Below are 12,817 nucleotides of genomic sequence, written 5' to 3'. Positions count from 1 at the left end.
CTGCACATGCGGACAAAGATCGTACTTTTTGGAGAAATGTCCTCTGCTCTGATGAAACAAAAATAGAACTGTTTGGCCATAATGACCATCATTATGATTGAAGAAAAAAGGGGGAGGCTTGCAAGCCGAAGAACACCATCCCAACCGTGAAGCACGGGGGTGGCAGCATCATGTTGTGGGGGTGCTTTGCTGCAGGAGGGACTGGTGCACTTCACAAAATAGATCAAATCATGAGGATGGAAAATTATGTGGATATATTGAAGCAACATCTCAAGACATCAGTCAGGAAGTTAAAGCTTGGTCACAAATGGGTATTCAAAATGGACAATGACCCCAAGCATACTGCCAAAGTTGGACAACAAAGAAAAGGTATTGGAATGGCCATCACAAATACCTGACCTCAATTCTATAGAGAATTTGTGGGCAGAACTGAAAAAGCATGTGCGAGCAAGGAGGCCTACAAACCTGACTCAGTTACACCAGCTCTGTCAGGAGGAATGGGCCAAAATTCACCCACCATGTTGTGGGAAGCTTGTGGAAGGCTACCCAAAATGGTTGACCCAAGTTAAACAATTTAAAATCAATGCTACCAAATACTAATTGAGTATGTAAACTTCTGACCCACGGGGAATGTGATGAAAGAAATAAAAGCTGAAAACAATCACTATCTCAACTATTATTCTGACATTTCACATTCTTAAAATAAAGTGTGATCCTAACTGACCTAAGACAGGGAATTTAAATGTATTTGGCTAAGGTGTATGTACATCAACTGTACATATCATACATACATATCATAGATGAGTAATGCCAGATATGTAAACATTATTATGTGACTAAGATACCATATAATAGTATAAATACAGTATAGATGAGATGAGTGATGTGTGGTTCTTAAACATTACTAAAATGACTAGTGTTCCATTCCTTAAAGTAGTCAGTGATTTCTAGTCTGTATCTATAGACAGCAGCCTCAAATGTGCTAGTGATGGCTGTTTAACAGTCTGAAGGCCTTGAGATAGAAGCTGTTTTTCAGTCTCTCGGCCCCAGCTTTGATGCAACTGTACTGACCTCACCTTCTGGATGATAACGGGATAAACAGGCAGTGGCTCAGGAGGTTGATGTCTTTTGTTTTTTGGTCTTCCTGTAACATCGGGTGCTATAGGTGTCCTGGAGGGCGGGTAGTTTGCCCCCGGTAATGCGTTTGGCAGACCGCACCACCCTATGGAGAGCCTTATGGTTGCGGGCGGTGCAGTTGCCGTACCAGGCGGTGATACAGCCCGACAGGATGCTTTCAATTGTTCATCTGTAAAGATGTGTGAGGGTTTTAGATGACAAGCCAAATTTCTTTAGCCTCCTGAGGTTGAAGAGGCTCTGTTGCACCTTCTTCATCACATTGTCTGTGTGGGAGGTCCATTTCAGTTTGTCAGTGATGTGTACACCAAGGAACTTGAAACTTTCCACCTTCTCCACTGTGGTCCCATTGATGTAGATAGGGGGGTGCACCCTCTACTGTTTCCTTACCTCCACGATCATCTCCTTCGTTTTGTTGACGTTGCGTGAGATTGTTTTCCAGGCACCACACTCCCAGAGCTCTCACCTCCTCCCTGTAGGCTGTCTCGTCATCTTTGGTAATCAAGCCTACTACTGTTGTCTCATCTGCAAACTTAATGATTGAGTTGGAGGCGTTCATGGCCATGCAGTCATGGGTGAAAAGGGAGTACAGGAGGGGGCTGAGCACGTACCCTTGTGGTGCCCCAGTGTTGAGGATCAGCGGAGTGGAGGTGATGTTTCCTACCTTCACCACCTGGGGGCGGCCCGTCAGGAAGTCCAGGACCCAGTTTCACAGGGCAGGGTTCAGAACCAGGGCTTCCAGCTTGATGATGAACTTGGAGGGTACTATGGTGTTGATTGCATCGTCTGTGGATCTATTGGCCGGTAAGCAAATTGAAGTGGGTTAGGGGGTGGTAGACAAGGTAGAGGTGATATGAACCTTGACTAGTCTCTCAAAGCACTTCATGATACCAGAGGTGAGTGCTACGGGGCGATATTCATTAACTTCAGTTACCTTTGCCTTCTTGGATACAGGAACAATGGTGGCCATCTTGAAGCATGTAGGGACAGCAGACTGGGATAGGGAGATGTAGTCAAAGCCAGCAGCCTTGCGAGGGTTAACACGTTTAAATGTTTTACTCACGTCGGCCACAGAGAAGGAGAGCCCACAGTCCTTGGCAGCAGGCTGCGTTGGTGGTACTGTGTTACTCTCAAAGCATGCGAAGAATGTGTTTAGCCTGTCCGGAAGCAAAACGTCGGTCTCGGCGACGTGGCTGGTTTTCTTTTTGTAGTCCGTTTTTGTCTGTAGTCCCTGCCACATACGTCTCGTGTCTGAGCCGTTGAATTGAGACTACACTTTCTCTCTATACTGACGTTTAGCTTGTTTGATTGCCTTGCGGGGTGAATAACTACACTGTTTATATTCTGCCATATTACCAGTCGCCTTACCATGGTTAAATGCGATGTTTGTTTCAGTTTCGCGCGAATCCTACCATCTATTCACAGTTTCTGGTTAGGGTAGGTTTTAATAGACACAGTGGGTACTACATTTCCTACACACTTCCTTATGAACTCAGTCACCGTATCCGTCTAAATTATTTTTGCATTATTTTCTCAGGATATGTAGTTTACAGTTTGCATAATGTCCAGTGAAGTTTGTTGAGGGACAATGACCCAACACGCCTCCAGGCTGTGTAAGAGCTATTTGACCAAGAAGGAGAGTAATAGAGTGCTGCATCAGATGACCTAGTCTCCAAAATCACCTGACCTCAACCCAATTGAGATGGTTTGGGATGAGTTGGACCGCAGAGTGAAGGAAAAGCAGCCAACAAGTGCTCAGCATATGTGGGAACTCCTTCATGACTGTTGGAAAAGCATTCCGTACAAAGCTGGTTGAGAGAATGCCAAGAGTGTACAAAGCTGTCAAAGGCAAAGGGTGGCTACTTTGAAGAACCTCAAATAAATATATATTTACATTTATTTAACACTTTTTTGATTTGTTTAACATGACATGTTTCCATATCTGTTCTTTCATAGTTTTGATGTCTTCAAACCCTTGAATGAGTATGTGTCCAAACTTTTGACTGGTACTGTATATATTACCACTAGTATATTACTAGTATACAAAACCCTTCCGGCTGGCGTTAAGGCGGTGCTAGTGTCAAACGCACATTATTTTACAAATTTGTCATGTAAAAACAGGTACACTGGCATTTTCCAGCCCTAACGTCAGGTTCGGCAATTTACCTGTCTTATATTAGCTCGCTTGCACTCAGATGGGCGAGGTGGAAACATTACATATCTACTTCATATACTCCAGTATTCCTGCACATTGTAAAAACTTTTAAAACGTTTCTTATTTCTCATGTTTTCTTTATTATATAAATGTGTTATTTTATGAATTATACTATTTTGACATTGATTACTGCCTGTTGTGTAGATCTTGCAAGTTGAGCATTTGACTGTACTTGTGCATGTGTCAATAGAACTTGAACCTGCACTTCAATATCCCTTGGCCACGTCAACATTTTCAACTTTAACAATATTATTCAGTGGCATAACAATCTGCATCATGTAATTAAGTTATTAAACAAAGGAAGATGTAGACAAAATATGTAGACAAGCCATCAGTTCTGTCATCTAACCTGAGAAATGTGTGTGAGTGTGTGTGTAGATTTGTGCTTGTGTGTTTGTGTGTGCGCGTATGTATCGTACAGCCCTAATCCAATTAAGTAATCTCTCTAAATCCCCCTAATTAACCCTGGCTCCCACACCAGACCTAATTGGCTGAGAGTATGGACATAACACAACATGCGGCTGCAGGGGGCTGGGGGGAGTAACAGCTGGGACATGACTGGACTCCAGATGGAGCAGGAAGAACCGTCCACGTTGGAGAGAAGAGGAAAGAGAAAGAGAAGAGAGAGGAGGGGGAGTGAGAGAGAAGGGGAGAGGGAGAAAGAAGAGGGAAGGAGAGAAGAGGACAGAGAAAGAGAAGAGAGAGGAGGGGAGTGAGAGAGAAGGGGAGAGGGAGAAAGAAGAGGGAAGGATAGAAGAGAGAGAGGTGAAGAGAGAGAGAGGGGGTAGTGATAGAGAACAAGAAGAGAACCGCCCACAACAGAGAAGAGGGAAAAAGAAGAGAGGGCAAGAAGAGTGGAGTGAAGGGGAATACATAGATGGAAAGTTTAAGAAATAAAGGATAGAAATAGAGGGCGAGAAAGACCGAATAGAGAGAGAGGATGAGACAAGCATCTCATTACAGCAGTCTCCCTGGATCTTAGTAATCACTCATTGATACTCTATCACATTGTAATAGTGTATTACTCCCTATAACCCAGGTGAAAGAGAACCAGACCACATTCATGGAACCCTGAATATGGCATGAATCGAATTGAGCGATTTATATACCACAGAATGACATGGTGCAACATAGTCTGAATCTGAAAATGGGCGAGGCTAATTCATGAGAATGGTGAATAGTATCTAACTGTCCCTGTTTTACCATAAGGTACCATGGTAGTCCAGTAGTGTACCATGGTAAAGGCCACAGTGTGGACCTCTAGCCCGCTTTTCACCTGGGAGGTTATGTTTCCTCTTGTACCACGCACCGTCCAGAGGGGACTTCTCCTCCGCGTTCTCATCCTCCTCCTCCAGCAGCACCTCCTCTGGAACAGGAGAGGACAGGGTTATATACCACGTCACACACACACATACTCACATGCTCACACACATACTCACACACATACTCACACGCTCACACGCGCTCTCACACACACACACACACACACACACACACACTGTACACTCTTAGAAAAAAGGGTTCCAAAAGGGTTTTTCTACTGTCCCCATGAGAGAACCCTTCTGGATTTTTCTTTGGAAGAGGTTCTACATGGAACCGAAAATAGTTCTACCTGGAACAACAGGGTTTTACCTGGAACCAAAAACGGTTCTTCAAAGGGTTTTACTATGGCGACAGTCAAATAAGCCTTTTAGGTTCTAGGTAGGGCCCTTTTTTCTAAGACTCTACATACCCATGTACAGTGCATACACATCACCATCATTTAAAGTAACAACGCACACATGCCTTGCAAAAGTATTCAGACCCCTTGGATTCTTTCACATTTTATTGTGTTACAAAGTGGGATTAAAACGGTAGTCCCATAGGGTTGTGCACAATCGTCCCAGTGTCATCCAGGTTGGTGGAGGGTTTGACCAGGGGGGTCTTTACTTGGCTCATCGCGCTCTAGCGACTACTCGTAGCGGGCCGGGTGCCTGTAGGCTGACCTCGGTCGGCAGTTGAATGTTGTTTCCTCCGAAACATTGGTGTAGCTGGCTTCCGGGTTAAACGGGCGGGTGTTAAGAAGCGAAGTTTGGCGGGTTTGGAGCATGACTCGACCTTCGCCTCCCGAGCCCATTGGGGAGTTACAGCGATGAGACAAGATCGAAATTGGGGAGAAAAAGGGGGCTTTTTTTTATTTTTTATAATCATAAAGAAGTGTATAACTAAAAAAAGCATAAGTATTCAGCCCCTTAGTTTAGTCAAGATTAAATTAGTTCAGGAGTAAAATTTGGCTTAACAAATCATCTAACGAGTTAAATAACTAACTCTTTCTCTGTCCCCATACACATACATCTGAAATGTCACTCAATATACACTAAAAACCTGTTTTCGCTTTGTCATTATGGGGTATTGTATGTAGATTGATGAGGGAAATGTTTTAATCCATTTTAGAATAAGGCTGTAATGTAACAAAATGTGGAAAACACACACGGATTAGAAAAAGTGGAGGTGAGCCTGACCTGCCTTGCATATCCACTCCAGGTATCCTGTCAGCTCTCTCTCTATCTGCTGCTGTCTGCGCAGCTTTAGAAAGTCCTGCCTCTTCTCCACACGCTCTCTTTCTTTGGCAAACTCCCTGTGAACACACACACACACACATATATATGGACACACACACATGGACCCACACACTTTAAACTCCTATTGGAATATACAGGTTCATTTCTATGGCATTTCAGCCTCTGTGTGTGGTCCACTCTTCCTCTCCTCTCTGGGAGGAATGGATCATGAAAGTGCTCTTTGAAGGGCCAAACTCAGAGAGAAACAGACATGGATGAATGTCTTCTTCCCTGTTTTTCTCTCTTTAGTCTCTTTTAATATGGGATGCATTATTCACCCACGCACAAACACACAGGCATACAATGTCTCCGATCAGCCCTACAAGGAGACATCCTGTTAAGAGTAACGTAGTATGGCTACATGTTTCTGGTCAGGTGCTATGTTGACATTTTCTGGGAAGCCTAATCTCCTACTCAGTGAATGGCTAGCTCTCCTCTGTTTTGTGTTTTGTGTGTGTGTGTGTGTGTGTGTGCATTGTGTGTGCGTGCGTCCTCGATATCTTCTGTCCTTCCTGAACCCAAAGGCATGCTTCCCATCTGAAACAATTTGGAACAGTTTGTGCATATATTATGATGTCATTTTGTGACGCTTTTGTTCGTTTTGGTCTTCGGGGGGGGGTTTCGGCTGTTCGTACAAATCCCCAAATTCTCGAGGCAAGCCAAAATTCGTAGCCAAAATCTACACCCCTTCGTCGTCATTGGTCAACAGTAGGGATTCTTCAGCTAAGTGTTCAGCGACAGACAAATTGTTTTCATGCTACTTTTTTCACTTGAGAAATACTGCACCAAACAGCTTAGTTACAGTGCCTTGCGAAAGTATTCGGCCCCCTTGAACTTTGCGACCTTTTGCCACATTTCAGGCTTCAAACATAAAGATATAAAACTGTGTTTTTTTGTGAAGAATCAACAACAAGTGGGACACAATCATGAAGTGGAACGACATTTATTGGATATTTCAAACTTTTTTAACAAATCAAAAACTGAAAAATTGGGCGTGCAAAATTATTCAGCCCCTTTACTTTCAGTGCAGCAAACTCTCTCCAGAAGTTCAGTGAGGATCTCTGAATGATCCAATGTTGACCTAAATGACTAATGATGATAAATACAATCCACCTGTGTGTAATCAAGTCTCCGTATAAATGCACCTGCACTGTGAAAGTCTCAGAGGTCCGTTAAAAGCGCAGAGAGCATCATGAAGAACAAGGAACACACCAGGCAGGTCCGAGATACTGTTGTGAAGAAGTTTAAAGCCGGATTTGGATACAAAAAGATTTCCCAAGCTTTAAACATCCCAAGGAGCACTGTGCAAGCGATAATATTGAAATGGAAGGAGTATCAGACCACTGCAAATCTACCAAGACCTGGCCGTCCCTCTAAACTTTCAGCTCATACAAGAAGAAGACTGATCAGAGATGCAGCCAAGAGGCCCATGATCACTCTGGATGAACTGCAGAGATCTACAGCTGAGGTGGGAGACTCTGTCCATAGGACAACAATCAGTCGTATATTGCACAAATCTGGCCTTTATGGAAGAGTGGCAAGAAGAAAGCCATTTCTTAAAGATATCCATAAAAAGTGTCGTTTAAAGTTTGCCACAAGCCACCTGGGAGACACACCAAACATGTGGAAGAAGGTGCTCTGGTCAGATGAAACCAAAATTGAACTTTTTGGCAACAATGCAAAACGTTATGTTTGGCGTAAAAGCAACACAGCTGAACACACCATCCCCACTGTCAAACATGGTGGTGGCAGCATCATGGTTTGGGCCTGCTTTTCTTCAGCAGGGACAGGGAAGATGGTTAAAATTGATGGGAAGATGGATGGAGCCAAATACAGGACCATTCTGGAAGAAAACCTGATGGAGTCTGCAAAAGACCTGAGACTGGGACGGAGATTTGTCTTCCAACAAGACAATGATCCAAAACATAAAGCAAAGTCTACAATGGAATGGTTCAAAAATAAACATATCCACGTGTTAGAATGGCCAAGTCAAAGTCCAGACCTGAATCCAATCGAGAATCTGTGGAAAGAACTGAAAACTGCTGTTCACAAATGCTCTCCATCCAACCTCACTGAGCTCGAGCTGTTTTGCAAGGAGGAATGGGAAAAAATGTCAGTCTCTCGATGTGCAAAACTGATAGAGACATACCCCAAGCGACTTACAGCTGTAATCGCAGCAAAAGGTGGCGCTACAAAGTATAATGAATAATTTTGCACGCCCAATTTTTCAGTTTTTGATTTGTTAAAAAAGTTTGAAATATCCAATAAATGTCGTTCCACTTCATGATTGTGTCCCACTTGTTGTTGATTATTCACAAAAAAATACAGTTTTATATATTTATGTTTGAAGCCTGAAATGTGGCAAAAGGTCGCAAAGTTCAAGGGGGCCAAATACTTTCGCAAGGCACTGTAGATGTAAAATTGTGCAACTAAGATCTCATTTATTCTCAGTATTTTTGGTTACAGCGTCTCAAGATGGACAAACAGTACTATTGCTGCTTTTTCTTGTTTTTCAAGCGAAGGTGTTTTAAGGGAGTATGCGAGCACACTCGTTCGGCTAGACGCCAGCCGAACCAAAGTGTGCGGATTCATTTTGAATTCCTCCAACTGACAGGAAATGCATCTCAACTGAAATGACACTGAAAACAGCTAAAATTAGTAATCTCCCACTCTCCTTCTCTCCATCCCTCCCCCGACTTGCTGTCTTTATCTCCCTCTCTCTCTCTTCTCACTCTCTCGCTCTCTCTCCTGTGTTTTAAAATGGCCAGGTCTTTAATCTTAATGGTGTCCCTTGCTCTTCTCTTTGAACTCAGTGGTGTCGGTCTCATTGTCTCTGACAGTGAGAAACACTCCTCTACACACACTGGGTCCGTCTCAACAGGGCTCATTCCATTTACATTGTCATTAGTCTAGAAAGAACTGGGTTCCTATGGGGAAGCAGAACTTTATCTGGGCCTAAGGAAAGAGTTGGTGTGTGTGCATGTGTGAGTGAGTGCATGCATATGTGTGTGCGTGTGAGCATATTTAAAGAACTTTGTAACCCTTTTATTTGTTTGTTTGTTTGTTTGTTTGTTTGTTTGTTTGTTTGTTTGTTTGTTTGTTTGTTTGTTTGTGTGTGTGTTTGTGTGTGTGTTTGTGTGTGTGTGTGTATGTTTGGTCAGACTTACCCTGATAAGACACCCAGGACCAAGTTGAGCATGAAGAAGGATCCGATGATGATCAGGGGGATGAAGTAGAGCCAGTTCCAGGTGTTCCCCGAGGCATCATTAGCCTGCACGCACGCACACACGCATGCACGCACGCACAATCACACACACAGAGTGGGAAAGAAAGACAAAGAAAATGTATCTTAATGTTTGCAGTTGGTCAATGTACAACATCTGCATAACATCTATATCTGACATGTTTGCTGTACTTGCTTGTACACAAAAACTTCAATATACGCTACTTAACACTAAAATAAATGTCTTCTTACCGGTAAACACACTCCCACACAGTCAGTCAACCAACCACCAAATCAGATCCACCAGGTACCGTGTGCAGAACAGAGAGACCTTGGGGTTGTATTACACGGTTGTTATAATACAACCCCAAACTACTGTTTCTAAACAGCCAATTGGAAAAAATTGTGGAAAGTCAAACTAGCCTGACAAGCCAATCCCCTGCTGGGAGAGAGACAGGCTGAGGTCTGGCCTATATAATGGTCTGGAGCTGTCTGACTGCCTGTCTACAGTGGCTTGCGAAAGTATTCACCCCCTGTGGCATTTTTTCTATTTTATTGATAAATAAAATTGATTTTTACACAACATGCCTTCCACTTTTAAGATGCAAAATATTTTTTCTTGTGAAACAAACAAGAAATAAGACAAAAAAAACAGAAAACTTGAGCATGCATAACTATTCACCCCCCAAAGTCAATACTTTGTAGAGTCACCTTTTGCAGCAATTACAGCTGCAAGTCTCTTGGGGTATGTCTCTATCAGCATGGCACATCTAGCCACTGGGATTTATGCCCATTCTTCAAGGCAAAACTGCTCCAGCTCCTTCAAGTTGGATGGGTTCCACTGGTGTACAGCAATCTTTAAGTCATACCACAGATTCTCAATTGGTCTGAGGTCTGGGCTTTGACTAGGCCATTCCAAGAGATTTAAACGTTTCCCCTTAAACCATTCGAGTGAAGCTTTAGCAGTCTCAAATCTCTGGAAGACCAACACAGGTTTCCCTCAAGAATTTCCCTGTATTTAGCTCCATCCATCATTCCTTCAATTCTGACTAGTTTCCCAGTCCCTGCCGATGAAAAACATCCCCACAGCATGATGCTGCCACCACCACCATGCTTCACTGTGGGGATGGTATTCTTGGGGTGATGAGATGTGTTGGGTTTGAGCCAGACATAGTGTTTTCCTTCATGGCCAAAAAGCTCAATTTTAGTCTCATCTGACCAGAGTTCTTCCAAATGTTTGGGGAGACTCCCACATGCCTTTTGGCGAACACCAATCGTCTTTTTTCTGGCCACTCTTCCGTAAAGCCCAGCTCTTTGGAGTGTACGGCTTAAAGTGGTCCTATGGACAGATACTCCACTCTCCACTGTGGAGCTTTGCAGCTTCTTCAGGGTTATCTTTGGTATCTTAGTTGCCTCTCTGATTAATGCCCTCCTTGCCTGGTCTGTGAGTTTTGGTGGGCAGCTCTCTCTTGTCAAGTTTGTTGTGGTGCCATAGGCTTTCCATTTTTTAATAATGGATTTAATGGTGCTCCATGGGATGTTCAAAGTTTCAGATATGTTTTTATAACCCAACCCTGATCTGTACTTCTCCAGAACTGTGTCCCTGACCTGTTTGGAGAGCTCCTTGGTCTTCATAGTGCCGCTTCCTTGGTGGTGCCCCTTGCATAGTGGTGTTGCAGACTCTGGGGACTTTCAGAAGAGGTGAAAATATACTGAGATCATGTGACACTTAAATAAAGTCCACCTGTGTGCAATCTAACTAATTATGTGACTTCTGAAGGTAATTTGTTGCACCAGATCTTATTTAGGGGCTTCATATCAAAGGTGGTTAATACATATGCACGCACCACTTTACCGTTTTTTTAATTTTTGTAGAATTTTTTTTTAGTCATTTGGACTATTTTGTGTATGTCCATTACATGAATCCAAATAAAATCCATTTAAATTACAGGTTGTAATGCAACAAAATAGGAAAAACGCCAAGGGGGGTGAATGTTTCTGCAAGGCACTGTATCGGCCTGTCTGCCTGACTAGTTTCCCAGTACACTGAGAAAAAAGGGTTCCAAACGGGTTCCTTGGCTGTCCCCATAGAACAAAGATTTTTGGTTGCAGGTAGAATTCTTTTGGGTTCTATGTAGAACTCTGGTTCTACCTGCAACCGAAAATAGTTATTTCCAGGGTTCTCCTATCGGGACAGTTGCACCTTTTTTTTCTGTACTCATAGTTACAAATGGGAGAACAAGTATTTGATACACTGCCAATTTTGCAGGTTTTCCTACTTACAAAGCATGTAAAGGTCTGTAATTTTTTTGATTGAGTGTGTGGACAAGTGTCTTTTATACAGGTAACAAGTTCAAACAGGTGCAGTTAATACAGGTAATGAGTGGAGAACAGGAGGGCTTCTTAAAGAAAAACTAACAGGTCTGTGAGAACCGGAATTCTTACTGGTTGGTAGGTGATCAAATACTTATGCAATACTCATGCATAAATGCAAATGAATTACTTAAAAATCATACAATGTGATTTTCTGGATTTTTGTTTTAGATTCCGTCTCTCACAATTGAAGTGTACCTATGATAAAACAGACCTCTACATGCTTTGTAAGTAGGAAAACCTGCAAAATTGGCAGTGTATCAAATGTATTGGTACGATATGCTCCAGTGGATTATTGGACTCTAATCCAGCTAGGTCTGCTGTAATGTTTCACACTTCTCTTATTCCATGTTGATTTATATTCACATTTTTATTGCCACATGCACAAGTACAGTGAACTGCCTTTCTTGCTTACTCTTTCCCAACAATGGAGTAATCAATATCAGTAATACTATAAAAAAATATATTTTTAAAAATTAAAGTGGAACTGTCACATTCTTACCTGTATTTCCTTTGTTTTGTATTTATTTAGTATGGTCAGGGCGTGAGTTGGGTGGGCAGTCTATGTTTGTTTTTCTATGTTTTGGGTTATTTCTATGTTTCGGCCTAGTATGGTTCTCAATCAGAGGCAGGTGTCATTAGTTGTCTCTGATTGAGAATCATACTTAGGTAGCCTGGGTTTCACTGTATGTTTGTGGGTGATTGTTCCTGTCTCTGTGTTTGCATCAGATAGGACTGTTTTAGGTTTTCGCACGTTCGTTGTTTTGTTAGTTATTTCATGTATAGTGTCTTTATAAATTAAAGAACATGAATAACCACCACGCTGCATTTTGGTCCGCTTCTCCTTCACCTAAAGAAAACCGTTACAGAATCACCCACCACAACATGACCAAGCGGCGTGGTAACGGGCAACAGCAACAGCGGCGCAAAGAGGAATGGACATGGGAGGACGTTTTGGACAGCAAGAGTATGGACTATACTACTTGGGAGGAGATAGACAGGTGGGCGGTCGACCCAGGGAGAGTGCCGGAGCCCGCCTGGGATTTGATGGAGCAGTGCGCGGAAGGTTATCGGAGAATGGAGTTGGAGAGACAAGCACGGCGGCGCGGTAGGAAGCCCGAGAGTCAGCCCCAAAAATGTCTTGGGTGGGGGCTCACAGGGAGTATGGCGAGGCCAGGTAGGAGACCTACACCAACTTCCTGTGCTTACCGGGGGGCTAGAGAGACCGGGCAGGCACCGTGCTATGCTGTGGAGCGCACGATGTCCCCAGTG

The 12,817-nt window shown here is 43.1% G+C and overlaps 1 protein-coding gene across 1 annotated transcript in view; it reads right to left on the bottom strand.

The window, feature by feature from the left end:
* cacna1b (neuronal-type voltage-gated calcium channel subunit Cav2.2) overlaps window positions 1–12,817 on the bottom strand; it is a gene marked incomplete at both ends in the record, with an annotated part of 120,100 nt that overhangs the window by 81,216 nt on the left and 26,067 nt on the right. The window contains 3 exon segments of the mRNA NM_001124629.1: window positions 4,659–4,715; window positions 5,851–5,966; window positions 9,117–9,220. Of these exon segments, the coding sequence (NP_001118101.1) occupies window positions 4,659–4,715; window positions 5,851–5,966; window positions 9,117–9,220 (277 nt within the window).

The sequence above is a fragment of the Oncorhynchus mykiss genome, chromosome 5, assembly GCF_013265735.2.
Source record: "Oncorhynchus mykiss isolate Arlee chromosome 5, USDA_OmykA_1.1, whole genome shotgun sequence".
Lineage (NCBI taxonomy): Eukaryota > Metazoa > Chordata > Actinopteri > Salmoniformes > Salmonidae > Oncorhynchus > Oncorhynchus mykiss.
This window is presented reverse-complemented; position numbering and strand designations above follow the sequence as displayed.